The following is a 23700-nucleotide window of genomic DNA, read 5'->3' as shown; positions in this document are numbered from 1 at the left end:
ATTAAAGCTCCTCTTTGTCTTATGTCCATCACAATTTGTCAATCTTTCCTTTGCCCCTCCTCTGTCCCCTTTCCAAATCTACCATTCTTTACATTCTGCCTCTTCAATTCCGTAAAAGGGTCATTTAGACATCAGACATTCAATCTCTCTGTTTTTATTTCAGATTTCCAGCAACCGCGTTATTTTGCTTTTATTTGTCCAGTGCGCAGCCGCCTCACGCCTTTGGATCGTTAATACGCATGCGCAGTGCCGCTTGCTCCGCTCGTCCACCTTGCTCCGGTGCGCAGCCGCCTTGCGTTTTGGAGGTCGACCTGATTGCGCTTGCGCGGGTGCTTGGTTTCCCTCCGTGCTCTTCCCCTTCCCCACGTTAAGCCCCGCCCCTCCCACGTGAAGCTGGTTCAGGGAGAGAAAGCATCCGGGTCCTTGGTCTCTCAGCGGCGGGGTGGGCAGCACGAGAGCCTTGCAGAAGCCGCCGGAACTTTCCAGAGAGAGAGACAGGTGGCAATGCCCCGAGCCAGAGCAAAGGCCGCGGAGGCCGGCAACGGGGAGGAGTGGGTGGACGGAGAGGAGCCGATGGCCCAACCGACCCAGGAGGGTGAGACACAGTCTTGAACCGGGGATTTACAGACCTGGGGTGGGGGAAGGGTATATCTCTTTACACATTCCTGATCCCCACAGCCAGCTGTTACCCCCAATAATACTGAGGATATAAATCCCAGATCCTGATCCCCACAGCCAGCTGTTACCCCCAATAATATTGAGGATATAAATCCCAGAGTCTGATCCCCACAGCCAGCTGTTACCCCCAATAATACTGAGGATATAAACCCCAGAGTTTGATCCCCACAGCCAGCTGTTACCCCCAATAATACTGAGGATATAAATCCCAGAGTTTGATCCCCACAGCCAGCTGTTGCCCCCAGTAATAACGAGGATATAAATCCCAGAGTGATCCCCACAGCCAGCTGTTATCCCCAATAATACTGATATAAACCCCAGAGTCTGATCCCCACAGCCAGCTGTTACCCCCAATAATACTGAGGATATTAATCCCAGAGCCTGATCCCCACAGCCAGCTGTTATCCCCAATAATACTGAGCATATAAACACCAGATCCTGATCCCCACAGCCAGCTGTTATCCCCAATAATACTGAGCATATAAACACCAGATCCTGATCCCCCACAGCCAGCTGTTACCCCCAATAATACTGAGCATATAACCCCCAGAGTGTGTTTCTCACAGCCGGCTGTTAACCCAATCGCAGTAAGGGATTGATTTTTTTTTCGTCCTGTAAGATGGCTTGCGCTGTAATGGTCAGCTCTGTGTTCAGCATCACCTGGTGTGTCATGGGAGCTCCACTCTGGCATGGTGGTCTCTGCAGAAGGGTTCGAGGGTACACGATTCACTGGCCTTTGTTTTCTCTCAGCCCCTTTCTTGGCTAGCTGCTAATTTCTTTCAATGCTCTTCCAGGCACTCCAGCTCCAGAGGTCATGGCTGTCTCCCACTTCTCGGTGTCAGCCATCTTAATATCTTGCTTGCCGGTGCCCTTGTAACGGGGTTATGGACGCCCAAGAGGTTGTGGCCCAGTGGCCAGTTAAGGCTGTGTATAAATGGCTGTCCTTCATCTGATGAACATGGCTAAGCAAGTGCAGCCATCATTGGCTGAGTAATGAGTGTGCACTGATGAAACTATCATGTTCCAACACGTAGGAGTTGGTGACCTTGTCCTGCCAAGAAATGCTGAGGGTTCATTTGACCTTCTGATGTTCAATGGAGGAAATCGCGGTTCATCCAGGACTGGATCTTGGACAAGCAGGGGGAAATGAGTGGTGGTGTCGAGGTGGAACTGGGTATCATCAGCGAATGTGTGTAAGCCTGATATCTCTAGATTTTGACAAGGTGCATGTTGTGGATAAGAAAGGGGAAGGGCCAGAAATGGATCTTCAGGGCAGCACGGTGGCCTAGTGGTTAGCACAACCGCCTCACGGCGTTGAGGTCCCAGGTTCGATCCCGGCTCTGGGTCACTGTCCGTGTGGAGTTTGCACGTTCTCCCCGTGTCTGCGTGGGTTTCGCCCCCACAACCCAAAAAATGTGCAGAGTAGGTGGATTGGCCACGCTAAATTGCCCCTTAATTGGAAAAAATAATTGGCTAATCTAAAATTAAAAAAAAAAAGAAATGGATCTTCGGGGCCTCAAGAGGTAATGGTGCAACGGGAGAAGCCATTGCTAAAGATACTGTGTTTACCATTAGGTAGGTAAGGAGGGGTCAATTTTAGATGACAAAGAACAACTTTGCAGGCAGCACGTTGGCCTAGTGGTTAGCACAACCGCCTTACGGCGCTGAGGTCCCAGGTTCGATCCCGGCTCTGGGTCACTGTCCGTGTGGAGTTTGCACATTCTCCCCGTGTCTGCGTGGGTTTCGCCCCCACAACCCAGAAATGTGCAGAGTAGGTGGATTGGCCACGCTAAATTGCCCCTTAATTGGAAAAAATAATTGGGTAATCTAAATTTTAAAAAAAAGAACAACTTTGCATTTCTCTTGCACCTTTCATAACTTCCAGGCATCCCAGAATGTTTCACAGCCAGTTAAGTATTTTTGAAGTGCATTTATTATGATTTTATTTTAAATATAATTTTTATTGGAATATTTTACAGAAAATATAAAACGTAACGACAAACAATGAAATGCAACAAAATAACCCATAATAACTGTAACACCCCCAGACCGTATCGACGCATGTATCCCATCCCCCACCCCCCCCAACCCCAATGAACAACAGAGGAAATTAAAAATAAATTTAAATTAAATAAACAAACATAGTCATTGTCTCCCCCCCCCGGGTTGCTGCTGCTACTGTCCCCGTACCCTATCGTTGAGCCAGAAAGTCGAGAAAAGGTTGCCACCGCCTAAAGAACCCTTGTACCGATCCTCTCGGGGCGAATTTGATCTTCTCTAGCTTAATGAAACCCGCCATGTCATTGATCCAGGTCTCCACGCTTGGGGGCCTCGCATCCTTCCATTGTAGCAAGATCCTTCGCCGGGCTACTAGGGACGCAAAGGCCAGCACACTGGCCTCTTTCGCCTCCTGCACTCCCGGCTCCACCCCAACCCCAAAAATCGCGAGTCCCCATCCTGGCTTGACCCTGGATCCCACCACCCTCGATACCGTCCTCGCCACCCCCTTCCAGAACTCCTCCAGTGCCGGGCATGCCCAGAACATATGGGCATGGTTCGCTGGACTCCCCGAGCACCTGACACACCTGTCTTTACCCCCAAAGAACCTACTCATCCTCGTCCCAGTCATGTGGGCCCGGTGCAGCACCTTGAATTGCATGAGGCTAAGCCGCGCACACGAGGAGGAAGAATTAACCCTCTCCAGGGCATCAGCCCATGTCCCATCTTAGATCTGTTCCCCCAGTTCCCCCTCCCACTTAGCTTTCAGCTCCTCTACTTACGCCTCCTCCTCCTGCATAACCTTGTAGGTATCAGATATCTTCCCCTCTCCGACCCAGATCCCCGAAAGCACCCTGTCGCTCACCCCCCTCGCGGGAAGCGAAGGGAATCCCTCCACCTGCCGCCTAGCAAATGCCTTTACCTGCAGATACCTGAGCATGTTCCCCGGGGGGAGCCCAAATTTCTCCTCCAACTCCCCCAGGCTCGCAAACCTCCCATCAATAAACAGGTCCCTCAGCTGTCTGATGCCCGCTCTGTACCAACCCTGAAATTCCCCCATCAATGTTCCCCGGGACGAACCTATGGTTCCCCCTTAATGGGGCCTCCATCGAGCCCCCCACTTCTCCCCTATGTCGCCTCCACTGCCCCCAAATCTGTGCATTTATTATGATGATGGTGCATGAAACATGGCAGCCAACCTGCACATACAACAAGCTCCCAAAAACAGCATTGCGATATTGACCAGATAATCTGTACTCCTGGTATTCTTTGAGGTATTAAAAATGACCAGGGCAACAAAAATAAAACTACAATAATAGCTTGTGTAATTGTGTAACTTTACTTGCATGTAGAGATGAGAGAAATTGGGATTGTTCTTCTGAGACCAAAGAATGAGAAGGGGAGGTTTGATACAAATTCAGAAGCATGAGTGATTTTGAATGTGTGAATCAAGCGAAACTGTTTCCCGTGGCATGAGGGTTGGTACCCAGTGGACACCAGAATTACAGTAATTGGCAATAGAGCTGGGATGAATTTTCTTCCACAGCGAATTGTGATCGGGTAAGCGCTGTTTGAAAGGGCAGTGGAAGCAGATTCCATTGCAACTTGTGAAGGGGAATTGGATAAACACTTAAAGGGAAAAAAATATATGGAGCTTTGGGGAAAGAGCAGGAGAGTGAGATTAAATGATTCCAAGAAAAATCCGGCACAGGGTTGAGAAGCCCCGTTCTTTTTAGTATCACCGATTTCTGGAGGTTGTTCATATTGTGCTGTTGCAAAATTTATACTTTTTGGAGACTGCAGGATCATTTGCGAAGTTAGATTGTGCTCATGGATTGAAGTGGTTATGCCGTTTCAAACTAACAGTGCAGTTAGACGGTCATAAAATCAAAACTAAATGCATAGAGCTTGTGCCCCCAGGTTGGTGCCTTAATGTTGGATTTCAGGTTTTTTTGTACATCAATAGATATATCGTAAATAAAATAATTCTGAAAATAAAAATGAGGCAGTCCACCCATGTAGAATAACACAGCAAATTTATTATCTTCTTTATGGGTAAGATTTGATTGCAACCAAAGCTACTGTTAATTGTATAAATTAAAGTGGTGTTACAGGCCACTGAGGGCAGTGGTGCTGGGTTGTCGAGTTAGGGGCTGCCCATTTGTACAGTCTCACTTTGTGAATATATCTGAAACCAAATAAAGATTGATTTCTTGTCTCCTCCATCGACTGGCTGCAAGTATGGGGCCAGATGCTATGAAATAACCTAATACTTTGGCCTCAATCTAAATAACTGCCCACTCGGTCTGCCTTCAGAGGGATTGCAGAGGTACATGTACAAAACACTCAAATATCCAATCCAGGACAAGGAGGCATTTGATTATCACAACCCTAAATTATGCGAGCTTGAAATGCCAGAGCATACAAGGCTGGAAAATAGGGTTAGAGCAGTTAAGTGCTTGATGGCTGGTGCAGACACGATGGGCCGACGAGCCCCTTTTATGCCATGAAACTCTATGACTCTGTGAAATTGGATATAGACTGTCAGTGTGAGTCAACTGACATAACAGTAAGACTGAATGTGGGCTACTTCCAAAAGCTATTAACTGCAGGCTTGAATTGTTAGTGTTTCCTCGTTTTTGTACAGTAGCATCAGCCTAGATTCTGTCCTGCAATGTTAATGCCGAAGTTCAAGGTGGGGCTTGGACCCGTAGCCATCTGACAAGGGTACTTGCAACTGAATCATGTTGATATCAACTTGTAGCTTCGGGCATCCTATTGCTATTTATTTTTTTTAAAGTTTGCTTTCTGATACTGAGATTTTAATTTTCTTCTCACAGTTCTGAAGAAAGGAAAAAAAGATAAGAAGGCCAAGAAATCGGTGTGTGGATATCTATATATCTTTTCTAAATAATTAGTTTTGTATTACCTTTCAAACACTACGCCAAGTTCTTCGAATAATTTCTACCCCTGGCAGGCCATTCGTTCGAATAATTAGTCTACCCCTGATTATGGCAGTGTGATCCACAGAATTTATGTGGAATGTGCCTCCTTCCCGTCACAGCCCATTTTGAGTGGCATGTTATAGGTCGGAGTTTATTTGTAACCTTGTGATTTCTACATACGAGGCCTGCATTTGCCCCAGTTTGTGTCTGTGTCGATACACACACACACACACCCATAGATGTGTTGCTGTTTCTGTGTTCCACTCTCAGGTTTGTACTTTCATAAGACCATAAGACATAGGAGCAGAATTAGGCCACGTTGATGGGTTTGAAATTGTCCCAGTGTTTTGCATTCAATTTCTTTCTTTTTGGTACTCTTCCCTTTCCCCCTGATGTGGTCACTATTCAAGTGTGAAACCTCAGCAGTATGCATTGCCAGTCTGTCTGACTGAAAAGTACCGCAGCCCAGGCAATAGTACGCCATTAAACAGGGGCCGGTTTAGCTCAGGTGGCTAGACAGCTAGTTTGTGATGTGGCACAGCATGGGTTCAATTCTGGTACTGGCTGAGATGCCTTCTCAACCTTGTCCCTTACCTGAGATATGGTGATCCTCAGGTTAAATCGCCACCAGTCAGCTCTCTCCCTCAAAGGGGAAAATAGCCTCTGGTCATCTGGGACTATGGTGACTTTACTTATTTAAGACATCCAACAGTGGTCTTCATTAAATAACGATCAGCAGGAACAACTTTTCCGAACACTTGCACTGAAGCCAGTTGTACCATCCTGCTGCCGGATTCCTTTTTTAAAATTAATTTAGAGTACCCAATTATTTTTTTCCCATTAAGGAGCAATTTAGCATGGCCAGTCTACCTACCCCTTACACCTTTGGGTTTGTGGGGGTGAGACCCATGCAGACACTGGGAGAATGTGCACACTCCGCAGTGAGCCAGGCCGGTATTGATCCTGGGTCCTCGGCGCCGTGAGGCAGTAGTGCTAACCACCGTGCCACCCTCTGCTGCCGAATTCTTACTGCTAACTCAGCTTGTGAGAATGTAACGGACTTTTTCATCTTCCTTCCTGCTCCTGGTAAGATGCGGCATGGTAGCACAGTGGTTAGCACTGGATAAAAGCAAATTACTGCGGATGCTGGAATCTAAAACGAAAGAGAAAATGCTGGAAAATCTCAACAAGTCTGGCAGCATCTGTAGGGAGAGAAAAGAGCTAACGTTTCAAGTCCGATGACTCTTTGTCAAAGCTTTGCTCTTTTCTCTCCTTACAGATGCTGCCAGATTTGCTGAGATTTTCCAGCATTTTCCCTTTTGTTTGTGGTTAGCACTATTGCCTCACAGCGCCAGGGTCCCAGGTTCGATTCTAGGCTTGGGTCACTCACTGTCTGCGTGGAGTCTCCACGTTCTCCCCGTGTCTGCGTGGGTTTCATCCGGGTGCACCGGTTTCCTTCCAGAAGTCCTGAAAGACGTGCTTGTTGGGTGAATTGTGAATTCTCCCTCTGTGTACTTGAACAGGTGCCGAAATGTGGCGACTGGGGGCTTTTCACAATAACTTCATTGCAGTGTAAATGTAAGCCTGCTTGTGACAATAAAGATTATTATTATTATATTATTATAAGATATATTATTATGTTGTAATTCCCGACCATATTATTAACTTGCCCCTGCAGTAGTATCAAAGAACAAAGAAGAACAAAGAAAATTACAGCACAGGAACAGGCCCTTCGGCCCTCCCAGCCTGCGCCGATCCAGATCCTTTATCTAAACCTGTTGCCTATTTTCCAAGGTCTACTTCTCTCTGTTCCCCACCCGTTCATATATCTGTCCAGATGCATCTTAAATTATGCTATCGTACCTGCCTCTACCACCTCTGCTGGCAAAACATTCCAGACACCCACCGCCCTCTGCGTAAAAAAATTTCCATGCACGTCTCCCTTAAACTTTTCCCCTCTCACCTTGAAATCGTGACCCCTTGTAATTGACACCTCCACTCTTGGAAAAAGCTTGTTGCTATCCACCCTATCCATACCTCTCATAATTTTGTAGACCTCAATTAGGTCTCCCCTCAACCTCCGTATTTCCAATGAAAACAATCCTAATCTACTCAACCTTTTTTTATAGCTAGCACCCTCCATACCAGGCAACATCCCGGTGAACCTCCTCTCCACCCTCTCCTCTGTATCGCTCTCAAAGTAAAGTTATTATTTCACTGACTGATGACACTCTCCCATGTTTGACTTCTGATCCTCTTTTAGCCTGTTCTGATGACTTGAGGCCACTGATAACTTTTAATACTGTTGTATTCTCTATTGTATTGAAAGGGCATGCTTTAAACACCTGATTTTTACTTTTAGGCCTAACAACCATGGAAGACCTCAGTCTTTACTGAAACAGCAAAACAGCCTTTTAGGATGAAATGAGCTTCACTATCCAATGATATTTTTATTTTCTTTCTCCAGTTCTTTGAGGAGCTGGCAGCTGATGATAAACAAGTGAAAGCAGAAGAGTCAATCATCATAGAGCAGCAGGTAAAAGAAACATTGCCATGGTTTTGCATTCACTTGGGGTTGAAGAAAGAGAATGGAGTGCGCAGCCTTGGTCAGTATCTGGATATCTAGGTACACTGACCGTTCATTCATGGAATGAGGTGATCCTTAGCAAAGCCAGCATTTATTGTCCATCCCTAATTAACCTAGAGTAAGTGGTGTAATTGCTGAACTGCTGCAATCTGTGGTGTAGGTACGTCCACAATGCTATTATGGAGGGAATCCCAGGATTTAGACCCAGTGACTGGGAAGGAACAATTTTATTTCAAAGTCATGATGGTGTACAACTTAAATGGGAATTAAAAAATTTTTTTTTTTTTTCAGAGTATCCAATTAATTTTTTCCAATTAAGGGACAATTTAGCGTGGCCAATCCACCTACCCTTCACATCTTTTTGGGTTGTGGGGGGGGGGTGAAACCCACGCAGACATGGGAAGAATGTTTAAATGGGAATTTGGTGGTGCTGTCCCCTTGTCCTGTTCTTGCTCTTCTAGTTGGGTGGTGATGTAGTGCATCATGTTCCAGCCACAGTGCATCGCTGGTGGAGGGAGTGAAGAATCCACAGAATCCCTAAAGTGCAGAAGGAGACCATTTGGCCCATCAAATCTGCACCAACCCTCTGAAAGAGCACCTTACCTAGGCCCCCGCCCCATCCCCGTAAACCCACCTAACCTGCACATCTGATTGTTTCAAGTGATGCATTGGGTCCCAGTCAAGCAAGCTTCCTTGTCCTCCATGATGTTGAGCCTCTGAATGTTGTTGGAGCTGCACTCATCCAGGTATGTGGATAGTATTCCATCAGACTCCTGAATTGTACATCCCGATGGTCAGGCTTTAGGGAGTCCAAGAGATGAGTCACTCACCATAATATGCAGCCTCTCATCTTGTCTTGTAGCTAATGTACTCATGTGGCTGGTCCAGTTACATTTTTGGTTGATGGTGACCCTCGGAAATTGGTGGAGGACTTAGTACTGTCAGTACTGTTGATTATCATGGGGAGGTGTTTAGACTCTCTTCTGTTGATGGTCACTGCCTGTCGCATTTAAATTGCCAGCCATCAGCCTGAGCATGAATGTTGTCCAGGTCTTACTGCATGCGGCCACAGACTCCTTCATTATCTGACGAGTTGCATGTGAAACTGAATACAGCAAGCATCAGTGAACAATATCTTAGGAGTCAATCGCTTCTTGGCCTTTTGGATAAGATCAAGCGTAGCACTTCTTGGCCTTTTGGCTAAGATGAGCGTGGGATCAGGTGTAATGCTTGGATCTGGTATGTCTCTCTTGCTTTGACCATGAATTGGATTCAATTTGAATTGGATTTTGGAGCAGGCAAGGAGCTGGATTAGGGGTTTGCCCCTGTCCACACTCTGAGCTCTGGCTTTGTAACTCTGATAAAATAATGGACAAAAAAAGTCAAAACAATATCTTGGGAGTCGCGAATGGCACTGGGCACAGCCAACATCCTCACTTCTTATGTTATGGCGGAGGAAAGCCCAAGTTTGAATGTTGTCCAGGTTTTGCTGCATGTGGACATCGACTGCTTCAGTATCTCAGGAGCTGCGAACATACTGAACACTAAACATCAGCAAAGTCCCCATTTCTTCTTTTTTTTTAAATAAATTTAGAGTACCCAATTTATTTTTTCAATTAAGGGGCAATTTAGCGTGGCCAATCCATCTACCCAGCACATCTTTTGGGTTGTGGGGGCAAAACCCATGCAACATGGGGAGAATGTGCAAACTCCACACGGACAGTCACCCAGAGCCGGGATCAAACCTGGGACTTCGGCGCCGTGAGGCAGCTGTGGTTTTTTATTTTGTTTTATAAATTTAGAGTACCCAATTAATTTTTTCCAATTAAGGGGCAATTTAGTGTGGCCAATCCACCTAACCTGCACATCTTTGGGTTGTGGGGGCGAAACCCACGCAAACACGGGGAGAATGTGCAAACTCTACACGGACAGTGACCCAGAGCCGTGATCGAGCCTGGGACCTCAGCGCCGTGAGGCAGCAATGCTAACCACTGCGCCACCGTGCTGCCCGAGGCAGCTGTGCTAACCACTATGTCACCGTGCTGCCCCGAAAGCCCCCATTTCTGACCTCGTGGAGGGAAAGTAATTAATGAAGGACCTGGAGATAGTGTGCCGAGGACACTAGCCGGAGAAATTTCTGCAACAAAGTCACGTGGCTGAGAATGATTCCCCCATGACTACCGCCATCTTCCTTTCCTCCCACCATGAGGACAGGCATCTTCCAGGTATGAATCCACCCAATGGAGAGTTTTCCCCAACTCCCTGTTGCCACAGTCATATTGTTCACCTTGATGAAAAGGCAGTCATTCCTGCTGCACCTCTGGAAGTCAGCTCTTTGGTCCATGTTTGGACTGAGACTATAATGAGGTTAAGCAGCTGAGTGAGTCCATGGAAACTGACTGTTCATATGTCCATGCTACCCATGCAATTATTGACATGCCGAGTCTGTCAATTCCTCACAAATAGATGTAGGATCAGCACTTCAAAAGTAATTCACTGTGTAAAGTGCTTTGGCATCAGCGGCTGGCACTGCTGCAATGACCTTTGAAAAGGAGGTGGGGTGGGATTAAATGCACAACAATGTCACTGCAAAACAGTCAATTAAAAAATAATATCTGCCACCTGCAGCTGCCCACGCGGCTTAAAGCGGCAAAATCCAGTGAATGAGTGAAGGAGAGCTAGACCATAGAAATTGTGTGTAAAATCATTTAACAACTGCGGCCGTAAGATGTGTTGACAGCGGAATTCAACAATAATATCCATTCTGGCTGAAAATAGTGGGGTCACTGTATATGCTCCCCTTAAATGCAAATACTACTTTCTTCGATGTAGAGTCATTCTGCTCTGATGATTTCTGCCCCATTGTTTTTGCACAGCAACAGAAGAAAAAGCGTGATAAGAAAAAAGAACGGAACAAGAAGAAAAAGGATGAGGATGTTGATACAGTGATTGAGAACCTGAGTAAGCTCTCGGTGCCGGCCAGTGATGAAGAGGAGGAGGAGGAGGAAGAAGAAGGTGAGCTGTTCCAAGAGCATGGTTTTGGGTGATTCGGCATGGGTTTCTGCAGCTTTCGAAGCTTTTCGCTGGTGTTGCCAAAACCCAGGGCAACAAAAGGAGGACTAAAATGACTAGGTTTTAAAAACTTCAGCACAAATGGCATTCAACCTGACATTGAGTGTTGCCACTTTAATGAATAATTGGAATGTTTGTCAATTGTTTAAATGAGTTCACTTGTGGGCAACACACTCAACGTAATTGTTTATGTTAACCGTTCAAAATTGAGTTAAGTGGAAGGAACATTTTGAGGTGCGGGTGACGCCATTTTCAGTTGATGAATAAAGAATTTTTGAAAGTTTATTTCAAAGTGTAAAAGTCTAGAGGCTGAGATATAAACTTTCCTGTAAGATACTTAGCATTTTTTTTCGAAGGAGAGCAAGCAGTGCTTTTCTGATATCATGCCCAACTTTGCCAAAAGAAAATCAAATGGTGATTCACCTAATTTGCTATTTGTGGGATATTGCTGTGTACAAAATGGCTGTAGTGTTTGCCGTTTCAAAGAACAATGCCTGCAATTTTAGGAAGCTTGGGAGGGTCCTTGAAGATTTACCAGAAGGTTCTAGGGCTGGAAGTTGGGCTGGCAAAGCTGGGGTTGTTCTCCTCTGAGCAAAGATGAAGGGGAGATTGGAGAGAGGGGGCACAGATCATGGCAGCTTTTGATAAGGTAGGCAATGAAAAGCAGTTCCCATTCGCTGATGGTACAAGGATTATGGAAAACAAATGTAAGGTTTTGGGCAGGAAGATGCTAGGGGATGAGAAGAAGAAATTTTAAGCAGCGAGAGGCAGTGATCTGGAACCTGCTGCCTGCAGGTGGTGCAGGTGGAGACAATGTGTGATTTCAAAAGGATTGGAATGGATTTGTTTATTGTCACGTGTACCGAGGTACAGTGAAAATTACTTTTCTGCGAGCAGATCATTAAGTACATGGAAAGAAAATAAAATAAATTACATAATAGGGCTACACAATGTAACTACATAGACACTGGCATCGGGTGAAGCATACAGGGGTGTAGTGTTAATCAGGTCAGTCCATAAGAGGGTTGTTTAGGAGTCTGGTCAAAGCGGGGAAGAAGCTAAGTTTGAGTCTGTTCATGCATGTTTTCAGACTGCTGTATCTCCTGCCCGATGGAAAAGGTTAGAAGACTGAGTAAGCCGGGTGGTAGGAAGTCTTTGATTATGCTGCCCACTTTGCCCAGGCGGCGGGAGATGTAGATTGAGTCAATGGATGGGAGGCAGGTTTGTGTGGTGCACTGGGCGGTGTTCACGACTCTCTTAAGTTTCCTGAGTCTTGGCCTGAGCAGTTGCCATACCAGGCTGTGATGCAGCCAGATAGGATGCTTTCTATGATGCATCACTAAACATTGGTAAGAGTTAATGTGGACATGCCGAATTTCCTTAAGAAAAATAAATGGGCACTTGAAGGACATAGACTTTCAGGGCTAAGGGGATGAAGTGAGAAGGGGAAAGCTGGCATAGTCGATGGACCGAGTGGCATCCTTCTGTGATGCACTATCTCTCTGGTCCTTTTACATGGAGAACAGCTAATCTTTAATGGTGTGAAGGATCAAATCCCCTCAGTTTCTTAACAATATGCCAAACATGTCTCACCACAGAAGGGTTTAGGCATATTGGGGAGAGAGTTAAGGTAGCATTCTAGGAATTGAGTGGGAGTTGAGGGGAGGAGTGGTAGGGGTAGGGAGGAGTGAAGACGCAGTTACAGGACTGGAATGTGATCCTGAACTGGATTTATGGCACAGACGCATTTTGAAGAAATTAAATTATTGTTTATTGCTCCGCTAGTCTCTGCAGCAGCTTTAATTTCTGATACTGCTGCCTTGTTTAATCAGTTCATCGGATTCCCATTGGTTACCTGCAATGCACATAGTCCTGTAATCAGCTGCTGGAGATTGCTTAACTCCTGCAGGGAAATGAGGCTGGGGATAAAATTCCCTTATTTATGTGCAAGGAAATCTAGCCTGATCCTAATTCATATTTTCCCTTCTTCTACAGTAATAAAACCAGGAAAGGGATGCAAAAAGATGGTAAGTGTGGTTGACTTGGAGCAGCTGCTTGTTTTCTCTTTAAAGTCCCACTTCTGTTGCAACAGAAGAATATTTAGAACATAGAACATACAATGCAGAAGGAGGCCATTCGGCCCATCGAGTCTGCACCGACCCACTTCAGCCCTCACTTCCACCCTATCCCCGTAACCCAATAACCATCCTAACCTTTTTGGTCACTAAGGGAAAATTATCATGGCCAATCCACCTAACCTGCACATCTTTGGACTGTGGGAGGAAACCGGAGCACCCGGAGGAAACCCATGCAGACACGGGGAGAATGTGCAGACTCCGCACAGACAGTGACCCAGCGGGGAATCGAACCTGGGACCCTGGCGCTGTGAAGCCACAGTGCTATCCACTTGTGCTACCGTGCTCTTCAAAGTGAACTCCCAACTTTTCTTTCAAACTTTAGTACAAATGTACGGAACGTTGGGTGCAATGGTCTGTTTTTGTGGTGTAATACTCTCTGATTCTAAGTTGGTAAATTGGAAGGCATGCCCTTTTCTCATGGTGGGAGGATTACACCACCTAAAGGTGAGACTGTGTTGGCTACAACATCTTACTGTTGTAAATCCTGGTAATTTATTTCATTGTTCACCATTAACAGATTTGGTAGAAGCTTGTAAACTTTCAGCTTCCAAGGCAGAAGACATCAGGAAAGAATACTTTTCTTCTTTATCTTTCTAACTTTAAATGGGACTGCTGTTGTTTTTATTCGTACATGAGATGTGAGCATTACTGACGAGGTCAGCGTTTGTTGTCCACCCATAATTGCCTTTGAGAAGATGGTGTTAAAAGCCTTCTTGAGCAGTCTGAGGGTTTGACCCAGCAACTGTGATGGAAAGACAGATCTATTTCCAATGGTTTGTGTGACTTGGGAGGGCAATGTGGAGTTGATGGTGTTCCGTTGGATCTGCTGTCTCATTACCGTTACGATGGTAGATGTCTTGGGTATAAAAATGTACTGTCAAAGCAGAGTTGGCAAATTGAAGCATACATCTTGTAGATGGTAAATGGTGCTGCCACTGGACGCCTGTGGTGCAGGGAGTGAATATTTAAGGTGATGGATGGTGTGCCAATCAAGGGGCCTGTTAATTATTCTGCTTTGCTTCATCAGTTGCTCGTGAACTTTGTGCCCTTTACATCTGACAATATTCACAACAGACGGACTTCTCATTTATTGGAAACACATGAATTGTAATTTTTTTTTTTTAAATAATTTTTATTGAAATTTTTCGATACAAACATTTACCCCTACTACATTTTAAATTATAACACAACAAATCCCCCCTGGAATATCCTCCCCACACCCCCCCCCCCGCGCGCACCCCCCCCCCCCCCCGCGCTACCAGTCTAGCAACCAAACCGTTTTTTCCCTTTCTGCCGATGGCCTCGGGCAGTCATTGCCCGCGACCCCCCGCTGACGTGCTCCCTTCGTTGCTCTCCCTTCCCCCCCCCCCTTTCTCCCCGGGTTGCTGCTGTTTCGGCCTCCAGTTCCTATCTCTGATCCAGAAAGTCAAGGAAGGGCTGCCACCGCCGGAAGAACCCCTGTACCGACCCTCTCAGGGCGAATTTGATTCTTTCCAATTGGATGAAGCTTGCCATGTCGTTTAACCAGGTGTTAACACTTGGTGGCCTTGTGTCCCTCCACTGAATCAAGATCCTTCTCCGAGCTACCAAGGACGCAAAGGCCAATATTCCGGCCTCCCCTGCCTCCTGTACTCCTGGCTCCACCCCAACCCCAAAAATCGCTAGCCCCCACCCTGGTTTGACCCTGGTTCCCACCACTCTCGATACCGTCCCCGCCACCCCCTCCCAGAACTCTTCCAGTGCCGGGCACATCCAGAACATATGTACATGGTTCGCAGGGCTTCCCGAACACCTAACACACCTGTCCTCACCCCCGAAGAACCGACTCATCCTAGTCCCCGTCATATGGGCTCTGTGCAGCACCTTAAATTGGATGAGGCCCAACCTTGCGCACGACGACGACGAATTGACCCTCTCTAAGGCATCCGCCCATGTCCCATCTTCTATCTGCTCTCCCAGCTCCGCTTCCCACTTGTCTTTCAGCTCCTCTATCGATACCTCCTCCACCTCCTGCATTATTTTATAGATGTCCGAGACCTTCCCTTCTCCGACCCAGACCCCTGACAGCACCCTATCACTCACCCCTCTATCGGGAAGCAAGGGAAATCCTTCCACCTGTCGTCTGGCAAATGCCTTCACCTGCAGGTATCTAAACGTGTTCCCCGGGGGGAGCTCAAATTTCTCCTCCAGCTCTCCCAGGCTCGCAAACCTCCCCTCTATGAACATGTCCCTCAGTTGCCTGATGCCCGCCCTGTGCCAGCTCTGGAATCCCCCGCCAGTGTTCCCCGGGACAAATCTGTGGTTCCCTCTCAGTGGCGCCGCCATCAGACCCCCCACTTCCCCCCGTGTCGCCTCCACTGCCCCCAGATTTTAAGGGTGGCCGCCACTACCGGACTCGTGGTATACCTTGTGGGGGGGAGCGGCCATGGTGCCGTTACTAGCGCCCCCAGGCTTGTATTGCCGCAGGACGCCCTCTCCATACGTTTCCAAGCTGCCCCCTCCCCCTCCATCACCCACTTGCGCACCATCGATGCGTTCGCCGCCCAGTAGTATCCGGAAAGATTGGGTAGCGCTAATCCTCCACTGTCCCTACTCCGTTCCAAGAAAATCCTTCTCACTCTAGGGGTGCCATGTGCCCACACATAGCCCATAATGCTGCTAGTTACCTTCTTGAAGAAGGCCCTGGGGAGAAAGATGGGCAAGCACTGGAACAGAAACAAGAACCTCGGGAGGACCGTCATTTTGACTGACTGCACCCTCCCTGCTAGCGACAGCGGTACCATGTCCCACCTCTTGAACTCCTCCTCCATCTGCTCCACCAGCCTTGAAAAGTTCAGCTTGTGGAGGGTCCCCCAGTTCCTTGCCACCTGCACCCCTAAGTACCTGAAGCTCTTTACTGCTCTCTTAAAGGGGAGCCGCCCAATTCCCTCCCCCTGATCTCCCGGGTGTATCACAAAGACCTCACTTTTACCCACATTTAATTTATATCCCGAAAAGTCCCCAAACTCCACTAGTATTTCCATTACCTCCGGCATTCCCCCTTCCGGGTCTGCCACATACAACAACAAATCATCCGCATAGAGTGATACCCGATGTTCCTCCCCTCCCCTTGTCAGTCCTCTCCACCCCCCTGAACCCCTCAGTGCCATCGCCAACGGTTCGATCGCTAATGCAAATAGTAAGGGGGATAGGGGGCATCCCTGCCTGGTACCTCGATGGAGCCCAAAATACTCTGACCTCCTCCCGTTTGTAACCACACTCGCCATCGGGGCCGAATACAGCAGCTTCACCCACTTGATAAATCCCTCCCCAAACCCAAACCGTTCCAGCGTCTCCCACAGGTATTCCCACTCCACCCTATCGAATGCCTTCTCTGCATCCAGTGCTACCACTATCTCAGCCTCCCCCTCCACTGCTGGCATCATAATCACATTCAACAGTCTCCGGACATTTGTGTTAAGTTGTCGTCCCTTTACGAACCCCGTCTGGTCCTCATGGATTACCCCTGGCACACAATCCTCTATTCTGGTTGCCAGGACCTTTGCCAACAGTTTGGCATCTACATTCAAGAGGGAGATAGGCCTGTAGGACCCGCACTGTACAGGGTCTTTGTCCCGCTTCAGGATCAAGGAGATCAGGGCCTGTGACATTGTCGGGGGCAGAACCCCCCCCTCTCGCGCCTCATTGAAGGCTCGCACCAGCACTGGACCCACCAAGTCCACATACTTCTTATAAAATTCCACCGGGAACCCATCCGGCCCCGGCGCCTTCCCCGCCTGCATCTGGCCTATCCCTTTAACTAGCTCCTGCAGCTCTCACATGAATTGTAATTGATGACTCAGATACTGTGCATCCAATATATGTTCTCTTTAAAATATTCAGGTCTTTTATTTTTTGTATGTTCATTTTTCCTTTGAAGGGTGGAAACGTCTTCGCAGCTCTCAGCCTTGAGCAGAGCGAAGACGAAGACAACAATGAAGACCATGAAGGGGAGAGACAGCCATCCAAAACAAACAAAAATCAGCAAAATAAGGTTAGTGTTAAAATTTGGGGAGAGTAATCAAATATGAAGAACTGTGTACTTGTCCTGGTTTGAACAATAAATCAAATCAAATCAAATGAAAGGGCACGTTGACTTCTGCATCATCTCGTATAGATCAGACTCTAATGTAATCCAAAAGTAGCTGCATGCTGCTTCCAGTTGTATCAAATATTCTTTTTACGAGCAGTACGGTGGCACAGTGGTTAGCCTATGGCGCTGAGGACCCGGGTTCGAATCCCAGCCCTGGGTCACTGTCCGTGTGGAGTTTGCACATTCTCCCCGTGTTTGCGTGGGTCTCACCCCCACAACCCTAAAGATGTGCAGGTTAGGTGGATTGGCCATGCTAAATTGCCCCTTAATTGGGGATAAAAAAGAATTGGGTACTCTAAATTTATTTTTAAAATGTTAATTTTTACAGTGGTTGTTTTCCATCGAGCCCCTTGTTCTGGGACATTGCCAGCATTGCAAACCAGCAACTTCACTCAGCAGTTGATTGCTGAGACCTGTGATTTCCGCCACCAGATGGTGCTAACAATCCACAGTTTGCTCTCAGAAATCGGGCACCGTGACAGAATAGCCATGAATGATTGAACCAGCCTGTTGTTGCTTTCTGCATCTTGTGGGCGACAGTCCTTGCTCAGTGAACTTTGGTCAGTTGTACCAAAGTCAGCCAGTTATTCAGCTGTTCTTGAAAGACAAATGTATTCATGGCAGCACAGTTAAGTAGAATATAGACCATAGAATTCCTGCAGTGCAGAAGGAGGCCATTCGGCCCATCGAGTCTGCATCAACCCTACCAAGAGCACCCTACCTGGCCCACTCCCCAGTCTATCTTCATCAACCCCATCACCCCACCTAGCCACATCTTTGTACTTATGAAGGAGAAATCCTGCTTGACAAATCTATTGGAATTCTTTGAAGATGGAACTAGTAGAGTTGACAAGGGGAGCCAGTCGATGTGGTCTATTTGGACTTTTGAGAAAGCGTTTGACAAAAATCCCACATAAGAGATTCTTGTGCAAGATTAAAGTGCATGGGATTGAGGGAAGTGTAGTGAGATAGATAGAAAACTGGGTGGCAGAAAGGAAACAAAGAGTAGGAGTTGATGGGTTCTTTTCAAATTGGCAGGCAGTAACTAGTGGGGTGCCACAGGGATTGGAGCTGGGACCCCCCAGCTATTCACAATATATATTAATGATTTGGATGAGTAATAAAATGTAACATCTCAAAGTTTTCAGATGATACCAAGTTGGGTGGGAGGGTGAACTGTGACAAGGATGCAGAGATCCTTCAGCATGATCTGGACAGGTTGGGTGAGCGGGCAAATCAATGGCCGATGCAGTATAATTTGGATAAGTGTGAGGTTATTTACTTTGGAAGCAAAAACAAGAAGGCAGATTACTACCTGAATGACTGTCAATTAGGAGAGGGGAGTGTGAAGCGGGACCTGGGTGTCCTTGTGCACCATTCGCTGAAGGTAAGCATGCAGGTGGTAAAGAAGACAAATGGTATGTTGGCTTTCATTGCGAGAGGTTTTGAGTACAGGAGCTGGGATGTGTTGCAATTATACAGGGCCTTGGTGAGGCCACACCTAGAATATTGTGTTCAGTTTTGGTCTCCTTTTCTGAGGAAGAATGTTCTTGCTCTCGAGGGTGGGTAGTGAAGGTTTACTAGGCTGATTCTGAGGATGGCGGGACTCATGTATGAGGAGAGGCTGACTAGGTTAGGATTGTTTTCGCTCGAGGTGCGGCAGTGGTGAGAAGGAGAAGGGGTAGAGTGGGTTAGTTGGAGGAGGAATCTTGTAAAGGGTCTAGTTTGAGGGCTATGGTGATGGCAGCATTGCCAATGGCTCAGAGTAGGTATCCAAGGAGCCTGGTGGTGCAGTCCGCAGTGAAGGTATGGAATCAGTTGAGGAGGCATTATAGGGTGGAAAAGATGTCGGTGCTGACGCCGCTCGGTGAGAATCATGAGTTTGAGCCGGGGGGGGGGAATGGATGGATAGTGTATATAGGAGGTGGAGGGAGGTGGGACTGGTCACGGTGAGGGAGCTGTATTTGGAGGAAGGGTTCACCAGTCTGGAGGAGCTAAGGGAGAGGGTAGAGTTGCCGAGGGGGAGTGAATTTGGGTATCTGCAGGTTAGGGACTTTGCATGAAAGGTCTGGAGGGGGTTCCCTCGGTTGCCCGGATACACCCTGCTGGAGCAACTGCTGCTTCCGGATGTGGAAGGGGAGGGAAGAATTGGGGATATATACAAGTGGCTGGGGAGCAGGGAGGCAAGCAGGTGGTGAAGCTCAAGGAGAAATGGGAAGCGGAGTTGGGAGGGGAGATCAATTGGGGAGCATGGAGTGAGGCACTGCGTAGGGTAAATGGGACCTCTTGTGCAAGGATGAGCCTGATGCAGTTTAAGGTGGTGCACAGGGTGCATATGACTCGGGCGGGAATGAGTGGGTTCTTTGAGGGGGTATCAGATGGGGGTGGTGGGGGGGGGGGGGGGGGGGGGGGGGGGGGGGGCAGTGAATCACATGTTTTGTGGTTGCGAAAAATTGGGAAGATTCCGGGCGGGAATGTTCACGGTCTTAGCCAGGAGAGTGGAGGAGGTGGTGGACCTGGACTTTCGTGGCGATATTTGGAGTTTCAGAGAGAGAACTCATGGAGAGGAGGAAGGCCGATGTCTTGGCCTTCGCCTCTCTGATTCAATAGTGGCGAATTTTGCTGGAGAGGCGGTCGGCATCGTCACCGGGGGTAGCGGCTTGATTGGGTGATCTGTACGACTTCCTGCGATTAGAGAAGATAATGTATCAGTTAATGGGCTCTTCAGGGGGGGTTTGAGGAAAGGTGGTGGATGTTTGTGACCGTGTTTGAGGGGCTGTTCGTCGCGGGGGAGGGGGGGAGGTGAAAAAGAGGAAAAATCTGTACAGACTCTGTTGATTGTTGGGAAGTATGTTTCCTAGGATGTTTGTTATCTGTAACCTGTTTTGATACATGTTTGTAATAAAATACATTTCATGAAAAAAAAAAGGATTGTTTTCGCTGGATTTCAGATGAATGAGGGGGGAATCTCATAGAGACTTATAAAATTCTATCAAGACTAGATAGGGTGGCTGCAGGGAGGATGTTCCTGATGGTGGGTGTGTCCAGAACCAAGGGTCACAGTCTGACAATTCAAAGAACAAAGAAAATTACAGGACAGGAACAGGCCCTTCGGCCCTCCCAGCCTGCGCCGATCCAGATCCTTTATCTAAACCTGTCTCCTATTTTCCAAGGTCTACTTCCCTCTGTTCCCGCCCGTTCATATACCTGTCTAGATGCCTCTTAAATTATGCTATTATGCCCGCCTCTACCACCTCCGCTGGTAAAGCGTTCCAGGCACCCACCACCCTCTGCGTAAAAACTTTCCACGCACATCTCCCTTAAACTTTCCCCCAATTCAGAGTAAACCATTTCGTAAGAGATGAGGAGACATTTCTTCACCCAAAGAGTGCAAACTCCACACAGTTAGTCACCCAATGCTGGAATTGAACCCAGTTCCTGGCGCTGTGTGACCGTGCTGACCATAAAACGATCCTGCACCCATCAGGTCACAGAATTGAAACTGGAATGCAATATGAGCTGGAAATAAGTATTAATGTCTTGGAGAAAACCAAGATATTTACTATCAAGTATCAAGGAAGGGAAAGTTCATTTCCATGAGGGAATCCATTCCTAGAGCACCCTCAACCTGTTTGAAGGCGTTAAAAGTTCCGAATGCATTTTCGTTGGCCATCAAGCCCATGGGTGGGATTCGAACCCAGAGTTTCTGGTTCAGAGGCAGGGTCGCTACCCAATACTATAACACAAACTCATCATTTGGTTTAACCAGTCTACCGATATTCATACTCCCCCACCATCTCTTCACATTCCATCTGCCTCATTGTGACCTTTCAGCATATCCCTTATGTACTTGTCTAGCTCTCTTCTGAAAGCATCCAAGCTATTTTCCCCGACCACTTGCTGTGCCAGCAAGCTTCACATTCTAGCTACTCTTTGGGTAAAGAAATTTCTCCTCATTTCCCTCTTGGATTTACTTGTAACCAGTAACTAATTTATTGTCCACCAGTCTGTTCAGTTATTTCGTTATGCACAAGAACATGAGTGGTGATGGATGGCGAATCATGTTCACGTGTTTTGGGGTTGCGAGACGTTGGAGAGCTTCTGGGAGGCGTTGTTTGGGACCTTATCGAGGTTAGTGGGGGCCGGAGTGAAGCCAGACCCCCTGGTGGCGATCTTTGGGGTTTCGGAGCTCCTGAAGGGGAAGGGGACCAATGTCGCAGCCTTCGCCTCTCTGATTGCCCGGTGACGGATTCTTTTGAATTGGAGATCAGATATGCCACCAGGGCTTGTGGCTTGACTGGGAGACCTGTGCGAGTTACTCTGGTTGGAGAAGATTAAGTTTACCGTAAGGGGGTCAGAAGAGGGCTTCTCAGTATGGGGGAGACCGTTCATGATGATATTTGAGGAGCTGTTCATTGCCGGGGGGGATTAAAAGGGGAACAATGTACAAACTTTACCCGGTTTTGCTGGAATGTGGTTTTGTTGTTGTTTACGTTGGAATAAAATATCTTTTTTTTAATAAATTTAGATTAGCCAATTATTTTTTCCAATTAAGGGGCAATTTAGCGTGGCCAATCCACCTACTCTGCACATTTTTGGGTTGTGGGGGCGAAACCCACGCAGACACGGGGAGAACGTGCAAACTCCACACGGACAGTGACCCAGAGCCGGGATCGAACCTGGGACCTCAGCGGCGTGAGGCGGTTGTGCTAACCACTAGGCCACCGTGCTGCCCATATCTTTTTTTTTCAAACACGCAAGATGATAGATTCCAGTTCCCGAGCATCAGTTCTCAGTACAGATGATGCAGGCGCACAAATGTCAGGGCCGGAATGACGAGTCCCACGCAGTATTGATACTTAACTTTCTCTCGTCCCTCTCTCTCTGTCACCACACCTGATTCCTTGATGACAATGCAATTCTCCAGCATGGCCTGTTGTTTAGCTGCATCTTGTCAGCTTATGGAATCAAATGTTGCAACTCTTCATGACCCCCTTGCAAATGTCTTGCTGAACTTTGGTTGTCCAGCAGTCTTGAATTCTCTGTAACTTCATCTTCCATCTATTGGTATCTATTAGCTGTGGTAGTTTAGCTTCAAGCATTTGTGGCAGCAACTAACTCCCCACATCAGAATGCAGTAAAGACAGCGGACATGGAATGAGTTTAGCTACCTCACAAAAGCAAAAAAATTGCATATTCTTGGAATCTGAAATCAAAAAAAAATTCTGGAAGCACTCAGCAGCTCAGGCAGCATCTGTGGAGAGCGAAACCGAGTTAAGGTTACAGGTCTCAGACCTTTCATTGAACTGGAAAAAACTGAGAAATCTAATAGAATTTGAACAAGTGATGGGGCAGGATGGGAAGAAGAATGAAAGGGGCGGTCTGGGATAGAATCCCAAAAGCAGGTGTCTTGGCCAATATTTATCCTTCAACATCGCTGAAGAGAAACTTACTCATGACAATTAGCCGGGGATGGGACTGTGGAACAGAAACTTTGAAATGGGGCATGCACTGTTGAAAGTCAATCCACCTCTGCCAAATATGATTTTTTTTTTAAATGGAGAGAATTTAGATGGAGAGTTAATTGGGCTTTTCTTTTGCAAACTGCTTTTATACAAATGTGTTGATCTCTTTCTGCCCCTTACTCTTTTCCTTTCCTTTCCTGGCTTCTTTCTTCCTCGACAGATTGCATTGGACGAGCGTGTGGATAGCCAGAAACCAATCAAAAAGAAAAAGAGTGAAAATTCTGAGGGTAAACCACAGGTAACACTGCACAAGAAGCATGCATTTGGCACGTTGCCCACTGTAGCATCGGCGGGATCCCTAGACTCTTTGCTTTTATCTTTATCTGTCTTCACCCCACCACTATCACCCACCTTCCAGTGAGGGAAATTATTTAGGCACAGGTTAGGTGAGCATGTGCCAGGTCTGTAAACCAAGGCAGATGGAGCACTTTGAACTGCATCATTTTATAAAGAGAATAATAATTTGGCTAAATATTCTTGGTTCATTTTAAATAGGTCATTCTTGTCCATGGACAGAAGTCTTTGGTTAGCAATGCCCTCCCTTTTGGATTTTCTGGCGATGCTCTGTTTTCAATGATTTTTTTTTTTCTTTTTTTTTATAAATTTAGAATACCCAATTCATTTT

At 47.0% G+C, this 23700-nt stretch overlaps 1 protein-coding gene across 3 annotated transcripts in view; it reads left to right on the top strand.

Annotated features, from left to right (window-relative positions):
* The first annotated feature begins 366 nt into the window (after positions 1 to 366).
* The window catches only part of abcf1 (ATP-binding cassette, sub-family F (GCN20), member 1), a 99324-nt gene continuing 75990 nt past the window's right edge, over positions 367 to 23700 (top strand). For 2 of the 3 annotated variants that reach the window (XM_038816631.1, XM_038816629.1), the window contains exons 1-8: positions 367 to 595; positions 5517 to 5557; positions 8089 to 8157; positions 11085 to 11223; positions 11819 to 11821; positions 13276 to 13307; positions 17338 to 17451; positions 23236 to 23313. In XM_038816631.1, coding sequence (XP_038672559.1) covers positions 505 to 595; positions 5517 to 5557; positions 8089 to 8157; positions 11085 to 11223; positions 11819 to 11821; positions 13276 to 13307; positions 17338 to 17451; positions 23236 to 23313 — 567 coding nt within the window. In that variant the 5' untranslated portion in view covers positions 367 to 504. The remainder of the gene's footprint in view (positions 596 to 5516; positions 5558 to 8088; positions 8158 to 11084; positions 11224 to 11818; positions 11822 to 13275; positions 13308 to 17337; positions 17452 to 23235; positions 23314 to 23700) is intronic. The other variant, XM_038816630.1, reaches the window with a different exon arrangement.

This window comes from Scyliorhinus canicula, chromosome 13 (genome assembly GCF_902713615.1).
Source record: "Scyliorhinus canicula chromosome 13, sScyCan1.1, whole genome shotgun sequence".
Classification (NCBI taxonomy): domain Eukaryota; kingdom Metazoa; phylum Chordata; class Chondrichthyes; order Carcharhiniformes; family Scyliorhinidae; genus Scyliorhinus; species Scyliorhinus canicula.
The sequence above is the reverse complement of the archived record's forward strand: the minus strand, read 5'-3'. Positions and strand labels throughout refer to the sequence as shown.